This window comes from Candoia aspera, chromosome 1 (assembly GCF_035149785.1).
Source record: "Candoia aspera isolate rCanAsp1 chromosome 1, rCanAsp1.hap2, whole genome shotgun sequence".
Lineage (NCBI taxonomy): Eukaryota > Metazoa > Chordata > Lepidosauria > Squamata > Boidae > Candoia > Candoia aspera.
In genome coordinates, this window is record NC_086153.1 from 53,885,413 (window position 1) to 53,904,202 (window position 18,790).

The 18,790-nt window shown below is 40.5% G+C and overlaps 1 protein-coding gene across 3 annotated transcripts; it reads left to right on the plus strand.

Annotated features, from left to right (window-relative positions):
- Positions 1 to 7,260: 7,260 nt before the first annotated feature.
- Positions 7,261 to 13,051, plus strand: LOC134498101 (histone H3.3A). Of its 3 annotated transcripts, none has more exons than XM_063304285.1 (5): positions 7,261 to 7,408; positions 7,961 to 8,007; positions 8,877 to 9,094; positions 10,000 to 10,153; positions 12,409 to 13,051. In XM_063304285.1, exons 3-5 carry the CDS (start codon positions 8,967 to 8,969, stop codon positions 12,535 to 12,537), a joined length of 411 nt encoding a protein of 136 aa, XP_063160355.1. In that variant the 5' UTR covers positions 7,261 to 7,408; positions 7,961 to 8,007; positions 8,877 to 8,966; the 3' UTR covers positions 12,538 to 13,051. The 3 variants fall into 3 exon arrangements, with proteins under 3 accessions (XP_063160355.1, XP_063160337.1, XP_063160347.1); XM_063304267.1 differs by having other exon boundaries at positions 8,940 to 9,094; XM_063304277.1 differs by lacking the exon at positions 7,961 to 8,007 and having other exon boundaries at positions 7,270 to 7,408; positions 8,940 to 9,094.
- The last annotated feature ends 5,739 nt before the right edge of the window (positions 13,052 to 18,790 follow it).

Here is an 18,790-nt window from a genome sequence, read left to right on the forward strand (position 1 = left end):
TCAGCTTTAGTAAGAAAGCAGTGGCAAGCCACTTCCCAAAAACCTTGCCAAGAAAACTGCACATACTAGTCCAGGCAGTCAGTCGCCAGGACTCAAAACTGATTTGAAGGCAATTTTTTAAAAAATTGCATTAAATAAAATACAGGCATTCTTTGTTATCTCTGGCATAAGGAACAAAGAATGACCCAGTAACAATAATTAACCTTCATTTGGGAATATCATGGCAATCAATATAATGGGGTGGATGTATTTCTTATGCTGAACTATCATGTGATTGCTTGGTTTTGGCTTATTGTATTGTGTAACCCCAACTCAATAGTGGATTATTCAGCAAATCATGACTAAGCAAATCATACCTTAATGAAGTGTGTGAACCCAACCAATAGGGATAGAAACTTTTATCATCACTAGCGTGTAAAAATTGCTGAAAAGTGTTCTTGTAAATATTCAGTCACAAATCTTGTTCCATCAACTCCTGATCCCCAGTCTCTAAGGATAGCATGGTGCAACTAGGATCCAACAAGCAAGAGCAGCTGTTTTTAAGAAATCATTATGTCAATTACCTGGATCATTTTCCATTCTAGAGTTCCCCTGAATGTTGATTGGATTGCCAGTTCTGACATAAGAAATCATTTCCCCCAATTGTCAGAAGTTAAGAGCCACCGAATCCTTAAGCTCAATTTAGAACTTCAACAATTCCAGCTTTCATTTTTACTAACGTGCATCTTTAGAAAACAATGTACAAACTGTAGGCTATTTGTAATTGATACTGTAGGAGACTTTTTAGCTAGAACCTGGTTGAAGTAGGTTGAAGAGCCAGGCTGTTATGTTGTATTATAGCTTTTAACATATCTAGATGTTTAAATGAAAATATATAGATGTAGGATAGGAGGACTAATCCAGATTGGGACTGCAATTTGTGGAGGATAGAAGTTTAGCTCTTTTCTTATACGATACAGTCCTGATGAACCCTCACCCCACCTCCAAAGCTTTTACTTGCAATGGGAGAGAAGCTGCTATGGCATCAGTCCATCTGCTTAGTTTGCTGAGGAGCTGGGGACAATAAAGTGCATGAAATTGTGGCTAAATTGCAAAAAAATGGAAGATTTGGCTTAAATCCAACCTAATAGAGGGGGGAAAAGGTAATTTACAAAGAATCTCCCCCATATGTCCCTTCCAAGGTAATCCAAGCTAATGGGGGAGGGATTAATTTACAGGGGATCTCTTCCATATGTTTCCTTATGTAGGCAGTGGCTAAAGATGGAACCCTCTTTGATACAGCATCACCTTTGGAATTCTCTCTTCAGAAAAGCTACATTGTTATTCTTGTGGTACCTGGAAGAGATATGCTTTATTTTCTCAGGCAATTAACATTTGCATGCTGTTTGAATTTGTGTTTAATTCCTTCTGTTGCTTTACAGTACTTTATTTTTATTAGACAATATGGAGCTGAAAGTGTGGTATATAAATTATTTCAGGAAGAAGGAGAAAAAAAGCTATTACTAATGGTGACAGCGGCAAAACAATTTTATTTCTTCCCTGCTACTATGGTATTAATTCAGTCTCATCTAGCAGATCTTTTTCCATGAGTACAGAGGCTTGTTCCAATCTGGCCAGGAGGATGACATGGTAAATCCCTTGGAGACCTCCTGACATTGATTTGCTGGCTATTTTACAGATAAAATTGCTTGTGTGGGTGCTGCACCAGAATTCAGGTCAGAATCAGTATCAGTTTGTCACTTGGCTTCCATCTTGTCAGGTTGTGTTAGATGTTTTGGAGTTGGTACAAGATGCAGATATGTAGAGGGTTCTTAGAGAGGTGATATGTTGTATATACTTTCTTGCTTTTTATATGTTCTAGCTGGTTAAGTTAGGTGGGAAATCTGGGCTATAAAGATGATAAATTACTGATAGTAAAGAAGTTTCCAAGTGTTAGGAGGCCTGAAAAATCATTTTGAAATGCTGTTTCTTGACACATCTTAGGTTAATAACTATTGCTTCTTTCAGATCTAATTTTCTTGACCAAGGTATTTGAAGATGAAAAATTAGTTGCATGTTTTATTGGATAAAATTCTGTTTTTAAGGCCTTTTCCAATCTGGTTTTCAGCCCACCTCCAGGAAAAAAAAAATTGCCATATTATTTGGTCATAATGATCTGAGCCATAGAAGAAATGGGAGTCTGTGTATCCTGAACCTCCAGCAGATGAGAATATTAAAAGGGAGTAGTTTTTAAAACTTTCACCTGTCCTTTCATATTGGCCCACCTGGCCCAGTTGTTCAATTTTAGATTCTGAATTTTATTATATTACAGACCCATAAGTTATGATCAGTAGGTGTTGTTTCACGTATCTGGGGGCTCTGTTGTTCATTCTGCTGTTTGGAGCAGACATCTGCCCCAGTAGCAGTTTGATCCTTTCCAAAGAGGGGCTCCTAATATTAAAATGACCCAGAAGAGGTGTTTTTTTTTTACTTATTTGAAAGTTTGTATTTGCTCCCATTAAGTGTGTATATGATAAAGGGTATATTGGGATGCCATCGTGCTGTATAGCCAGCATTGTTTTGGGCAAGCATACACAACATACCACATGTTGTGGAGTGGCAAGAAGGGTTACTTTTATTCAGGTTAGTTTCAAATTGAGATAATAGCTTGTAATTCATAAAAATTATGATATTGTAGCCTTAAGTCAGCACTTATTTTTAAATGTCTAATTAGCTAATTAAAAAAAATTCTTTAAAAAATGACACATTAACTTGTTACCTCAAAGTCAGGATTATTTTTACTGCGTTTGTTCAGTCTGTATGAGATAACACATATATTCTGTTTCCCAGTTATAACTCCTTATACTGTAGAGCTTTGCTAATTAACTGGACAAATACAAGTAAAAGGAATGAATGCAGGAGTACATTTTATTCTACACAATCTTACTCATAAAGTTGTTACAAGTAAACATCCATGGAAGGCTAGGTAGGATTCTGACTTATACTACCACAGCACTTTGAGGACTGTGCTGCATTTTTCCCAATAATTTTCTGACAATTTCTTTCAGCATGTTTTTTATGACTTATCTGCACAACAACTGGCCATTGGGAGTCAGACAGCACATATATTTAATAAACAAATAAATAAACTCTGAAATCCCTCTTTTTCAGTACCGTTTTTGCCATGGACACAACCTACATTTCATGACCATGCTGAGGATGAAGTCAGGGGCTGGGATTTGCCACCAACCATTGGCCATTTGAGACTGTGGGGGCATACTGCCTCCTCTCAAGTCACTGGGATCTTCTTTCCATGGCCAGGGCCGCAACTAGGGGGGTGCAAGTGGGCAGTGCTACAGGTGCTGCACTGGGGAGGGGCGCCAAAATGAGCACTGGGGGGGGCACCAAAATGAGTGCGGAATCCATGTTCACCCCGGGTGACACAGACCCTGGTTGCGGGCCTGTCCATGGCCATTTCATCTTCAGCTGCAGAAGAGAGCAAACCCTTGGCTTCTGCAGAGGTATCTACCCGTGTAATGTTTGACCAGTGCATTGGAGAGCACCTGTGAGGTGTTAACATGGGGATAGGTATACCTGTTTTTTAAATAGAGGTTTAGCACATTTTTGAAAGTGTGGTAGACCTGTGTTTTTAAAAAAACAGAACTAGCATGCTCTGGTGAAAGCACTAGTCCTGCACTTAAGAGGGTCTAGGAAAGATAGTCAGGTTCTACCAGCTGTTTGTTGCTGGTTCTGTCCCAAATAAATGCATTATAGGTTTTATTTTTGGCTGGTTCTGCAAAAAAGGGATTTTATGTGGCCATACTTTCCAAACTAATACAAACAGGAAAGTTTGTATTAGTTTGCGGGAATGTGTGTGGCCATTTTTCCTATTCCTATGGAGTGCAGCAGGGTTGCATTCTTTCACTTTTCTTATTCAACCTGTATGCCAAAGTTATCATGAGGAAGCTAGAACTTGAAAAATCAAAAGTCGGAGTAAAGATTGAAGGAAGGAACATCAACAATCTTAGATATGCTGACGACACAACTCTCTTCTCAGAAACTAAAGAAGGCCTGAAACATCTGATCAAAAGGATTAAAGAAGAAAGCGAGGAATTTGGCCTCTTCCTAAACATCAAAAAGACCAAGCTCATGACCACTGCAAGGAATGGAAATGTCAAAATAACAATTGACAGTGAAGAGATCGAATGTATGCAAGAATTCACTTTCCTAGATTCACAGATTGATCAAAGCAGTGAATATAGACCAGAAATAAAGTGTCGAATCACACTGGGTCGCACAGCAATGATGAGCATGAATCAAGTATGGAAAAGCAAGGATGTCAGCCTGGCAATTAAATGCAGATTAGTTCGCACTATCGTGTTTCCCATAGCTACCTATGGTTGCAAAAGGTGGACCATGAAAAAACTAGACAGGAGGAAACTCAACTTGTTCGAGCTGTGGTGTTAGAGAAGGCTCCTGTGCATTCCTTGGTCAGCAAAAGTGACAAACAAGCAAGTACTGGAGCGTATAAAACCAGACATATCGCTGATGGGCAAAATCAAAAAAATCTGCCTTATTTCAGCCATGTCATGCAATCAAACTCGCTGGAAAAAGCAATTATGCTCAGAATGGTCAGTGGTAAAAGGAAACAAGGCCGCCAAAAAACATGGTGGCTAGACACCATCAAAGCCAACGCCAGCCAGAGCTTAAAACAACTAAAAGAAGCTGTTACCTGGAATTGTTAGGCTTCATTATTAGCTGTTAAGGAAAGGTGATATTGGCATTTCTAACATGGAAGTCTAGGCCTCTTTTCTAACTTTAGGAAAACATTTTTTCTTCTGGGCCAAGGCTATTTTTTCTGGTATGTGAGAACTTGCCTTTTCAGCAACTACAGGAGGGAGCGTATTCTGAAAGTCCTTGAATACACTTGCAAGTTTTAAAAGATACAAACACCACTGGGAAAGGGACTAATGTAACTCGTGAATTTGCCACTTGTGGAATGTTATCTAGAATCCATGTTTCCTATTGTTCAATTCTCACATGTAATCAGTGTCTTTCATTGTTTGAGTACTTGCTTTATGACATATCACATGTACTGAATGTATCATTTGTTTCTGCACCCTGTAAAAGGTCTTCACCCCCCTTAATAAATGCTTTTTGCTTTTGTCTGAATTGCTGTGTGATTCCTGTTTTCAGGTAGGCAGAAAGCCACCTTTGCAAAGGTTAAGTTGTTTCTCTCCCATATTCAGGGAATAGGTCTTCAGCTCCACGCCAAACTTGGGGTGCCTGAGTTTACAGGCAACAAAGCCATACAAGATCAGAAAATGTGGAGAGGGCTGGTCCATAGAATCGCTGACAATTGGACACGATAGAATGGATAGCATCATCATCATGCCACCTTGCATACTCTTTAGGTTCCTCCTGGGTCATGCTAGTCATAGTCACTCATTGCCCGTACTGTAACTGACATATCCTTGCATTACTTCTCAGTTTGGAATATGTGTGTCAGATCAATTTCCAGAGGTCCTATTGTAACTGGAATTTCACTCCATCCCATCTGACATATCACTCCTGAGTAATACTCTTGTCTTTGAGTCTTTGCAGAACCTTGCAACCGTTCAAGTGCACAAAAGAGCTCAAGTGAAAAGACCCAAGGCAGAATAGACAGGATTTCTGTTTTCCCTTTCAGCCTGAGTGACCAGTTGGAGGCCCAACAGTATTCTGTGCCTGGGGCTTATCAGTTGGCCTAATTTTGAACAGGGCTCTTCTGGAAGAGTGATAAACCCATGTCCAAAAACAGCCTGGCTAACGGGTCTGTGGTACAGAGGAAGGGCAGATGAGATGAGATGAGATGAAAGAGAGCATATTGCTTCTCCACATTACCAGATGATCAGCTACTATAGGTTAGTTTTGCACATATTAATGGTCAGAAACATTTCACTAATTCCACTTCTTGCAGCAGCTGAGAAATTGTAGTCAGAGCAGGGATTGTTTTAGGATTCAGTGACATAAGATGCTACCATGCCACATCTGAAACACAAGAATTGTCACAACGTACCATCTCATAGAAAGTACATACCATTATGTAGGCCAGAAAATGACGCTGTTAGACCTAAACCAAGAAGTGGAATTAGTGAAGCGTTTCATAATACTAGTATAACAGGAATCTATCCTTTCTAACTGCTCCTTCACAAAGCTCTACCCTTTAACTAGTTTCTTAGCTGCTGCATGGCAATATGTACATGAGTAAGAAAGAGGCAGAACCACACTCACGCCACCAAAACCTGGAGCTAGTCTTGATTCAGAGTTCATAAATCTCAACATGGTTGCCTTTAGAAAGCAGGTTTTAGGCAGAGCTATTGCTTTGCCTTCCTCATTCTTTAAGAACTGAGCCAAGTTATCAATATGGCCTTCATAGTCTAGGAAAATCAAGAATATGTGATGTACAATTGGCAACTGAGCATACAAAGAATAAGCTACCAAGCTGTGAAGCTGCCACTACTGAAAACGTGGATAGCAAAAACAAATCCAATGCAAGGTGTCTTCCTAAAGTTAAAGCTGAAGGATCACTAGAGAAACAAAGAATCTGGTCAATAGACTCCATACTAATGTGTTGCAGGTGATGGGATAAAATGCTCCTCTTTAAATTCTGCTCTGCATTTCAAAGACTGTTTTCCGAAACAACATTCTATTTCTTACACATTTAACAAACATGTCTATCGCTATCATTTTATTAGCCTCCTCCATTTATGAGTGACCAAGTTTATGAATAGCCTTTGATCTGAAATGGCTCATTCACTCGTGTTTAATATTCGTGACCGCCCCCTCGCAAGCTTGTACTAGGATACGAGGGCCCTCTTAAAATGGGACCAGGCGTACTGAAAGGGATTCAGCAGCGGGGAACATGGGAGGTTGGTGGCGGAGTGAACCTCTCCTCCTCCTCCCTGGACAGGCTACTAACGGTAGCAATAAGTGGCCGTTGGCCTGACAGTTGGGGCTGCTCGCGACTGGCTGTTGGCCACCGAATCGGGCCGCGTGCTCTCCCGACATCTGTACCGGCTCTCGCTAGGCGGAGGGAGGCCAGGGGAATCCCTCTCTTCCTCTCTCACTTACTCACTCTGCGCCTGGGGCGCGCGCAGCGTGTCTTTTGTGTTTGTACACACAGAGGCTGCCGCGGGAAACCGAGAGTGGGTGGGGAGTAAGGCGGGTGGGCGTGGCCTCCCCTTCCCTCTATTGTGCGCCATTGGCGGCCTCTGGGGGAGGAGGCGTTGCCTGGGCGGTCGAGGGGCGTAGCTAAGCAGCGGAGTCGGCCTTCGCGAGTCAGCCATCTTTCAATTGTGCTCTCATCCGCCGTCGCCCGCAGCAGCTTCAGCGCCTCCTCCTCCTCCCTTGCTTGCTCGGCAGCCGCGCTCAGCGTAAGCGGACGGGGGTAAGTCTTCAGCCTCCTTTACCGGAACCCCCAGATCCCCGCTCGGCCGAGGACCCCTCCGAGCTGGCCCTTGGCTTCCCTGGCAAACTTCTGGGGGCAAGAGCCGCTGTTGGGGAGCGGGAGAGACCCTTTCTCTCTCCGCCTTCCCGAGTACGGCAGAGGAGCTCGGGCTGCTCCTTCCCTCAGACCCCCCAGCCCCACTTTGCTTGGTCGTTGCCCCCTTCTTTTGCCCTCGTCCCTCCCCAAACCTTCACTATCCTTTTCCCCACTCCCTCGCCTACCACCTCACCCCATCGCCGCCCTAGATGGGAGCCGGGAAGCGGCTGCAAAGGGGAGCCCGTTGCCAGCCCCGGGAAACTCTCCTTGCCTGCCTTCCCCTCTTCCCCACAGTTGTTGCTCAGCTTCACCATCTTGTCTCTTTTCTCTGGTCACCGACCATATTTTTTCCTATTGCATAAAAACAATTAAGAGGGAAGAAATGTGTCTGGGAAATGCTCCGCACCCGACGAGATTTGGGGGTTTCAGAGTCCAAACTTTTCCTCTCTCCCCTAGCCTGCCGGATCCCACGTAGTTTGAAGCGTTTGCGGGATTTTGAGAAGGTATTGTGATGCTGCTGTTTAATTTTATTTTCCCCCTCCCGTCTCTTTCCCTCCCTGCAAAGGGAGCAGGGCTGCGTTTGGTGATTGTTTCCATTTTGTTGGGGCTGAGTTTGCCAGCGAGAGGCGCTTGGGAGCGAGGTAGTCGTAGGACTGGCACTTACACAGGCGGAGGCAGCACCGAAGAGGCAGCCCCCCAAAAAGTTCGCTCGATGCGTTTTGGCTCCTGACCTCTGGCTTGGCTTTTCCTTTTGTGGAAGAGCTCCGACTTGCAGGCGGCTTCCATTTGTTTCCCTTTGCCCGCCCGGCCGACCGAGGGGAGCGATGGCTTCTTCGCAGCAGAAGCCTTCGGAGGCGGTCAGCCCGTGCCTTCCCTCTCTTGTTGCCCCTGGTTTAAAACGGATTTTTGCCTTTTTTTTTGCTCCGTTCGAGCTATCTATCAGTTGCACGTCCCCCGACGTCTTCAGCAATTAGGGACACTTTTTCGTCCTCGCGAATGGGAGGGGGCTCGAGGCGTTGCTTTGGCTTTGGGCTGGAAGCACCTTCGCTGCATCGCTCGCCAATTTGGAGCGCTGGGCAAGGGCTGTGTTTTAGTAATCTGCTGAAATCTTAGGCGTATGTATTTATCGCTTAAATACAATTAGAGCGCGAGCTCCCACCGACATTTTATCATCCAATTTAGGACTTGTAGGGAAGTCCTTTACGTGCAAGCTGATAGCCGGAGTGTCAGGCAGGCTGCAGAAGTCTCTTTGGTTGGCATCGGAGGTGTGGATCTGCACGGTTTTAATTGCTTTAAGGTTCTGGGAATTCTTAACATCCGAGGCATATATTTTTGGGTGTGAAAGACAAAAATAAATCTGCATTTTCGGCAGATGTTTTTCGAGCGGCTGCCCTGTTACAGTGTGGTGATCGCGTGGGTGATTTCTTGCTGCTAGGTATAAGGAAGAGAAGTTCGCGGGAATATGGCTCGTACCAAGCAAACTGCCCGCAAATCCACCGGGGGGAAGGCGCCCAGGAAGCAACTCGCGACAAAAGCCGCTCGCAAGAGTGCGCCCTCTACCGGCGGGGTCAAGAAACCTCATCGCTACAGGTATAGAAATAACCGGAAGAAAAGTATTACGATGTGATCACCCCGTAACGACGCGGAAATATTGATCGGATTGCAACTTTTTGCTTCGGGAAAAATTCACTGTTTTCTTTTTCTTGCATCGAATGAAGATTATTTCAGCAAGGTCGTCGTTACTGTCTTTCTTTACTGCAAAAAATTTATACCTGACACATAAAATATTTTGAACGAAACGTGTATATAAACCAGTGGAATGACCAGTAATAGTAATTGACCTTTTTTATCAATTAAATCAAATTTAAAATAGAATTGGAAAAGTGCAGTTTTAATATTAAAAAATTAAAATGTTTGTTGGTTTGTAGGATGCCATAATAGAGCCTGATAATTAATTATAGTGATTATTTAATTAATATTTGATTTATTTGTTTCAAACATGATGAACATTTTTCATTTATTGACATTAGTTTAGCTCTTCAGTTGTTACTGTACAAATACAGAATTTGTACAGTGTACCACTAGAGGGCAGTATCTGCTCCAGATAAAGAAGTAAATGGGTTTTATATTTAAAGATTTTTTAAACAAAAGAAATAGCAACTGACATAACTTGTTGGTATCTTAGAAGTTTCTGAATTTATCAGCAACTTCCATGGTAAGAAGTTATTTAATTTCTTATCAACTTTCATATGAGTATGAGAAAACAAAATAGACATGAAGTACTGCAGCTGGAGTCTACCACAATGTTCTGTTTTTAATTTAAGTCTACTTAAGTTTTTCTTGCAAGCTTATTTCATTCATAGAAATTGGTTTTGCACAGCATGTGTTTCTGTGGACATATATTTTGAAGGAACAATAAACATTTGGTTTTGTATATTTGTTTTTAAGATTGGAAGGGAAATGCTTACTATTTTTTTGTTTTGCTTTATTCAAAGGCCAGGTACTGTAGCTCTTCGTGAAATCAGGCGTTATCAGAAATCAACTGAACTTCTGATCCGCAAACTTCCATTTCAGCGCCTGGTGCGTGAAATTGCCCAGGACTTCAAAACAGATCTGCGTTTCCAGAGCGCAGCTATTGGTGCTTTGCAGGTAAAAAATTGTTATTTTAAGTTGTCCTTCCAAAACTCAAGTATCCCTTGGCTGAATTGATAATGTATGTTATGATTTACGCTAAGAAATAAGTTACTGTGTTTTTGTACTAGTAAATATTACAGTTTTCCTCTAATAAGCTTTTCTGTATTTCAGAAAACAAGCATTTTTCCTATAGGACCTGGCTTTCAGAAATTACAGTATTGCATCTGGCTCTAAAGAAATCCAACTTACTTAGTTGTTCTAGTACATAGGTGGATGTAGATTTGTCAACAGAAATTATACCCAAGCTCTTTTCTAGTGCAGCCATTGACAATACTGTGCTGTTGGTACGTGAGAGTGCATGCGATTGGTTGCTTCCATACAGTCACCTTATTGGTTGAGCTGTTTCTATGGTCAGTCAAAATTTCATATGATTGGTGGGCTTCAGAAGTAAGGATCCATGTAGTTGTAGGTGAGCTGTAACTGCCAGTGTTTAATGTTTTTGAAAGTATTCTGCTTCCTTAGTAAAATCTCGGAAGTTGAAATATAGGGATTGTTGGAGTTCAAAACATATTTTAAAGAAATATGATACCAGTAATTTTAACTAGAGTAGTGAATGTCTTGGGAATATGAACCACATGATGCTACATCAGAAAGGGACCATTCATCTTTTTTTCGTTTCTTTTATGTAAGTATTAATGAGGAGAAAATGCCCTGTGTCTTTTAAGCTGCAAAAGAGTGGAAAGCACACACTTGCTGTATGATAATGTGATTTTTTTAACCTTCTAATATGAACCATTGGAGACAAATTCTGATCTGGGTGGACCTTGTTAGATCTAAGCCAGATAATCTGTACATTACAGATGAAATGCAAGATTTTGTCTTGCAGTTGTGAATAGCTTATGTCTTAAAAATAAGTTAAAAGTGCTGTTTTCAGATCTTTCCTGCTTATTCCCCCAGTCTGTATTATGTATGAACTCTATGTGTTCAGCTAAGCAGTTCTGCTACACTTTGCCAAAAGTAATAACTTTATTTATTTATTTCTGTATTACTTCTCTGCACAAGAACGGCATGTGGGCATAAGTCTAAGATTGCAAGACAATCTTTAGTTTATTACTGCTATACTTGATAAGTGTTCTTACACTGGATGACCTGCACAGCAGTTTTCAAGCTCCTGTATTCAGCAACATATTCTGTTTGATCTGCATGATAAAGTATCATCTCTTCCAGTCCCAGGCCTGAGGGAACAGATAAAAAAGAAATACTTACTGCACCAAAATCAAAAATTTGGCTATCATAAAAATAATGTTGATGTAAGCCAAAGTGCATTTTTGAGAAGCACTATAAGGGAACCATGTAGAATAGGCATCTGGAAGTTCTAATCCACCAGAGTTAATGCAGCCTATTAGTTACGTATTGCAGGGTGTCTGGCACCTCAGTTCAAAATGCAGTATAGAGTAGATGAACAAAAAGCAGGAATTTCATGTATGGCCGATGGACTCCATTTGTCACAATGGGTCACTTGTATAGACCTGCTTTGAAAATGTGAGATTTCTTGTTATCTGCCTGTCATTGGATGATTCTTTCAATAGGACTGAATCATTGTGAGGTCAAGAGTCCAGCCTTATGGCTATACATATACATATGTAAATCCTGTTTCATTGATGAACTGTGAAAGCTGTTGAGATAATACATTTGGAATGTACCCAAAGTCATCCAGGCCACTTCTACTGTAGGTTCCTCCTTACTCAACATGTAATATTATTGTGCAAAATGGCAAATCAGTATTGTAGTTTCAGTTTGAAGGAAGGGGAGAAAAAGATGTCTGTTAAAACTCAGAAATATCTACCAACTCAAAATATGGCACTCATTTCTACCTCTGTTGAACTAGAGATTAGGCCTATTACATTGGTGAGAACAGCATTTTCTGAAAAAATTATGAATCGACTTAGCTGTTCTAAGTGATGGATTGGATCTGGTATGGAGCTGTGATTCACTTTGTAAATTGCAATTAGAGAATGTTATGGGGCATGGAAAATACAATATAAATAAAAAAACCCAAGAAAATCCAAATGTGGAACCAATGAGTTTTAGACAAGAGATTGAAATTATGGTTTTAAGATATGTAAAGACTTTTTTCCGTTTTCTTTCTCTTAGCTTGAAAATATACTTTAGCATAGGGACATAGTAGAGGCATAAACACTCGTAAAAATTTAACTAAGGTTCTGGGTACTTTCATTTTAAACACTTAAACCCTTTTCTTCTCTTAATAGGAGGCAAGTGAGGCCTACCTGGTTGGCCTGTTTGAAGACACCAACCTGTGTGCTATCCACGCCAAACGTGTCACAATCATGCCAAAAGATATCCAGCTAGCACGCCGCATACGTGGAGAGCGTGCTTAAATTCTACTAAGATGGATTTGTCATTCTCAAAACAAATAAAATCTCTTCTTCCTGTTATTGGTAGTAATGAACGTTAGATTTTTTTTCCATGGGGTTAAAAGGTACCTAAGTCTATGGTTGCAGATGGAAAAATAGAGGACAGAATCGGGTATTGGCAAGTTATTTTTCATTTTCATTTGTGTGTGGATTTTTAATATAAATGTGGGGACATATAAAGCATTATTGCTGTCAAAAAAAAAAAAACCATTTCATTGAACAAATTTCAGCAGTTCAACTTTATAACAATTATAAATATGCCAGTCAGACTTTTCTGGACAATGCCAGCATTTGGGTTGTTTTTTTTTTTAAAAGGTAAATTTCTTATTGATGGCAACTATATGATGTCTGTATCATACAGTAGATTCCATCCATTCATTATACTTTTCTAAGTTGTCCTACATGCAAGTACATGTTTTTAATGTTGTCTGTCTTCTGTGCTGTACCTGTAAGTTTGCTATTAAAATACACGAAATAACATGATTTTTTTGTCTTAATTTTTTAGTCTTTCACTTTATTACCTATCATAAGTCAGTAGCAATGGGCACTTGTTTAAAATGCATTTAATGTGCTGCACTTACATGAAAATTTCAAAAATGTATGTTGTGGCTGAAATATAGAATGAGCTGATTAAAATATTTGAGTACATCTTGTGTCTTATGCACAAGTAAACAATGTTCATGGAGATTCCAGCTAGGTTTATTGAGTTGAAACACAGCTGTATCTATTGGATATGATTTGCTGGGCTTTCAGTTTTTTAGATCTCAAATAAGTTTGCACAAGTCAACCAAAAAGCAAGATATAAACGTGTGGCACCTTTAAGGTGCAGGCTGTGGTTGGAAATCACACGTGTAGCCATTACGACAGGTTTCTACAACCCTTTGCCCCTAATTAGTTGAGGGCAAGGTAATTTTTAGTTTTTCAAGAATCTATTTTTTCCAGAATAAGCCTTACTCTGATGTTACTTCTCTCTAGAATCGCTTCCAGAAGAGTTTTCAGTATGTGGATGGGAACACACTTTTTATAAAGAAAATATATGGTTACCAAGGTTGTTACCAAGACTTCTACAAAAATTGGAATTTATAGAAATACATGTCTTTGAGGGAGTCTTTTTGTCCTCTTAATTTTATAGTTTTCTCTCCTGATTCTGTTCCTTTGTGATTTGACTCTATCCTTGTAATTCTATTGAAAACCAAGATGAATGAATTGCCTTACTGAAGTTCCATGCTTGTTCATTCCCTGTGCATGTTCAGTACTGCTATGTCATCAAGGTAAAGGTAAAGGTTTCCCTTGACGTAAAGTCCAGTCGTGTCCAACTCTAGGGGGCGGTGCTCATCTCCGTTTCAAAGCCTTGGAGCCGGCGTCCATAGGACACTTCCGGGTCATGTGGCCAGCATGACTCACGGAACGCCGTTACCTTCCCGCTGAAGCGGTACCAATTAATCTACTCACATTTGCATGTTTTCGAACTGCTTGGTGTGCAGAAGCTGGGACGAGCAACGGGAGCTCACCCCGCCGCAAAGAGAAGGTCAAAATGAGCAATACTATTTTGAGACACAGAAAACCTGTATTACTGACTGCTAGCCTTCTGGCCAGGACAAATAAGGAACTCGCATTGTCTTGTTTATGATGGAGGAATCCGTTTTATGAGGAAAAACTAATCAGATGCAAAAATACAGTTGAAGTATACACAGAAGCAGTATTAATTCTGTGACGGCTTAGGTTGCCAAAAGTGTGCATATAGGACAATATTAGATATCCTGTGATCTGTCAGATATTGCGGGACTCTTAACTTCTGCACAGCTAGTAGGTAAGGGTAATGGTGTTATATATAATAGGACCCTGAAAGGCAGTTGGTGCTTCCATTTATAGCTTAGGTTGTAAAGTTTTACACTACCAAAACTACAAAAGTTTTACCATATTCTGCAGTAGTCAGCTTTGCTTTAGATAATAAAAGTTAACCACATTTCTGATTTGAAGAATATTCAAATATTTTTCTATCAAAGAAAATACTAATTGGCATTAATTTTAATAAGAGGGTGAGAGAAGGAACATGTGTTTTATCTCCATTTTTGGCACTGTAGGATAATTCCATTAATTTGGAAATAGAATAATACCCCAATGCATGAGGTTAGCAACCTAGCAAGAGCTGCTTGGGTGTCTTACAGTTGGACAATGCTGTGATGATGTAAAAAAAAGTGAGTAGCTGTGGAAGTGCTATTATTTATTTGATTTATATCCCACCTTTGTATCTAGAGGGCACTCACAGTTTCAGTTGTACCTTGGCACATGAGGGAGCAGTGAGGTGTGCAGTGAAAGAAACAGGTACATGCCATGCTTGTCAAAATCAAAACAAGGGGGAACTCTCCTCTCAATGCAGAGAAATAGAAATGTGAGGCTGAGTTGAAAATAATGGAAAGGGTGTAGGAAGAAGGGGGGAAAATTGGTCTGTATGGGATGGTGATTTAGTGGTTTGGTATTTCACCAGATAGCAGTTGCCTGCTCAGGTAAGCATTAAATGCTAAGGTAAAAGCAAGCTATCCAGATGGGTTAAGTTTCCTTTTGCAATCCCTCCCCCAGAAAACCTCTCCATTAGTATTCAGATGTTAGATGGATGGTATCTGAATATGTATAGCGGGGAGGGAATAGTAGTGACTACTTGACATAACACATGGAAAATAGGATAAGACAAAACATGTAAACTACTGAACGGAGAATTCTGGAGGCTTCTAACCACCACTGGATGATTTAAAAATTGCATAGTGAAATTTCAGCTATCACCCTTCAACAGCAAAAACAACAAAATTCTTAAGGTAGTTTACAAGTATGTAAGTTGTAATAAGCAGAAGTACACCTTCAGAACAGCATAACAAACCAAGAATGGACCAGCATTTAAAGCAGACCAAGAGCATTCTGAAACTTGGTTGCTTGAGAAAAAACAAGAATGCAGGCAACTGAAAATTGTCCCTGCCTTCCTTCAGATGACAGGGCGAAGTTTGGAGGCCCTCTATGGATGAACTGCAGTCGTTGCTGCCTTAACTTTTTTGATCCTCCTCCCTGTGGACACCTTGCCACCAAATATGTTTAATACATGGAAAACAATCGTATTAGTTATACTGAATTCATTTCATTTACTTCAGTCTACTTGTGTTTTGGCTCAGCATTTCTTTCCCCCTCCCTTTCTTCAACCAGGTTGTGCCCATTTGCTGGAGTGAAGCCCCTGACAAAACAGTCAAAGTTCAGATGGAAAAACTCTTGCCTACAAGATTTTAGGCAAGTCCTAAGTGTTTTCCACTGCACTTGGAGCTAGTTCCTGTTCCTGAAGCAGGAAAAGATTGAAGGCTCCTGGTCTACAAGAACAGTTGAAATTTGCCAGTGCATCTGATATGCTGAAAATGTGAATCAAGCTGACTTGAGCAGACTTCAACACTTTGTCAAACACTTGCATGTTCAAATAACAATTTGACCCATATTTAATGCAGCTATTACAAAATTATTCAATTTTGGCTAAGTTCAAAATGAGCACCTAGTGAAGCATTGCCAGAGGCAACACATGGTAATTCTCCATACTGAATTCTGTGAGTGATGTCAGTTGGCTCCAGTCTGGCTATTCCTTGACATCTGGCCTGGATTCTTTCTCTCTGGTGGGCTAGTGTCCTCTTAGCAAGATGTGCAACATAACTGGATGCCAAAGTAATTCAAACAAAAGTAGGGTGGACCACCATCCCTATTCAACATGCTTCTTTCTCTAAGCACATCAGACCTGACAACTGTGACTTTCTCCCACAGCTCATGAAAGGCATTTTCTCAGAGTAACACATGGCTTTGGATGCAGGCATCCCAAAGGCTTTATTGCATGAATAATGTGAGCATTATATCCCATCTGGAAGCAGATTTGGGAGAGCTTATGGAAAAGAGCAGCAAGACAGACCATATACTTTAAAAAACATTTCTGAACCTGTTCATTTTTGACCTCACAAACTAATCTGGTCTGAACCTCCTGAAGCCCAAGAACACACAGAGAAACTCTCCTGCTGGTCTCAGTTATAGACATGACAGCAGTGAGCCTGCTACTGTACCTTGTCAGAATGTCTACTCTGAGAAACAGCTCACTCGAGAAGGAAATTCATTTTTCATACATGCCTCAGTCTAGCTCCTTCTTAGATTAAAAAGGCTCCCTGCAAGCACAAAAAGGACAGATGAATGTAACCAGACTTTTCTTCTGATTTATAGCTTCCTCTCAGGACAGGTCTACCTATAAGAAGCAAGACTGACAAAGGAGAAATCGCTTGAAAACATTTACACAATAAGCTTGGATCAGTATAGGAATAATTCGTACATTTCTATGCCTGGAGGATGAACAGTGGTCTGTTAGCAGCAGGCCATTGTTCTTTTATTGCCCAATGTTTCAAAAATGTGGGTAGACAAAATGTTATCTCCCAGTTGTAGGGCTATACTTCCCTTCAGAACTGCAAAGTTGTAAGGCCAATACCCTACTTCCTATACCATGAGTGTTTGGATTAATTAGGCAGAAATGCCTGAGTTCAGCTCCTGCTATCTTCCAACAGAAAGTGTGGTCCTGGCTACTAAAAAGCAGAGCAAAAAGAATTGTAACATATTCATAGAAGAAGTTCTTTTAAAAAAAAGTTTCCTCATTTTGTCCAGCCTATTCTAGCTTCACCACAAGTGTATTACACTGTTCTAAACTCATAAGGAGGCCTAGAGCTGGGAAAAAAAGAATTTCATAGTCAGGTATTTTTTAACAGTTATTCTCTGTATCTTACAAACACAAAATTATCAATGAAGAAAGTTTAAGAGCTGATAGGCTATCTCAGTTGTGCTTTCCAGATGATTTCCCTGAATTGTGCTCCTCTATATAATGACATGAAAAAGAGAATTCTGTCATTGTTTCTGTTCCTTGGAGGGAGAACAAACAAACAACATCTGAGTTCTAGAAGAGTCCTGCAAGTTAGTATTTCAACGTTGTTCCCACAAAATACTGTGATAAAGTAAAATCTCCTCTGAATCATGCTTGACTCCAGGTAACCTCATGGACATGTCCATGAAGTTGCCATTGTCTTCTTTGGGGATATTTTTGAACTTCCAAGTCTAGTCTCCCTTGATAGTATCCCTTGATAGTATCCATCCAAGCATGAGCCAGGTCTCTCTCTGCTTGGCCTTGGAAACTTTATAAAAACCTTCCACTGAAATTAGAAGGTGAGCTGTCAGTATTAAAGCTGCACACATAGTCTTCTCCCACCCCATCTTCTTACTTGTAATTTTCCTATTGTAGAAAAAAGGAATAACATATGGATAAAACAGGTTCCTGTGTGTCTCTGTACTTCAGTATCAATAACAGTATTTTGGAACTTTGCACCAAAGTTCAGTTTGGTGCGTTCAGGGAAGCTATACTTTGATGTAGACCCCTAAATATGTTTCAATTAGTCCGATTGAGGGCTGAATCTACACATCTCTAAAACTTACATAAGCAATTTTTATAATCACCAACAGTTGCAGAGCTACTGTTCATTTTCCAAGTGCTTTTGCTAGTGCACCACAGTTGTTCTTGTACCACCCAACAAACCTGATACTTCCTGCATCATCTTTCCAAGCTCTCCATTCTCATCCTAAAGCAGGGTTTCTCAACCAGGCTTCCGTGGAACCCTAGGGTTTCATGAGAGGTCACTAGGGGTTCCCTTGGAGATCATGTTTTATTTAAAAAATTATTTCAAATTCTGGCAACTTCACATTAAAGAAATAAGTTTTATTCTTTATTTTCAGTTTAAAAATACTGTTAATGGATACATTCAGGCCTACACATGAAACGAATATAAGAACTTTGTAACTTCTGGCCTATATTTGACCCTGAATATGCAGGGTTCCCCAAGTCCTGAAAAATATTTCAGAGGTTCCTCCAGGGTCAGAAAGTTGAGAAAGGCTGTCCTAAAGAATGCGGCAGGGCCAATTAACAGGCAAAATAACATGTGCATAGTTAGTGCCATTGCAGTCAAATAGTTGGGACGCAATACTGCTTCAGTGTCATTACTGCTTTCTCCATATTGTAAGTTTTTCATCTGGACCACCTTGCCAATTCATTCATTCATCCACCCAGAGTCACTGGGAGCTGAGTGGCATATAACTTTAATAATAAATTATTATGGTTGGTTGCACAGTCAGCCAGATGTCTAGACTGGATTTGGCATTATAATTATATCAA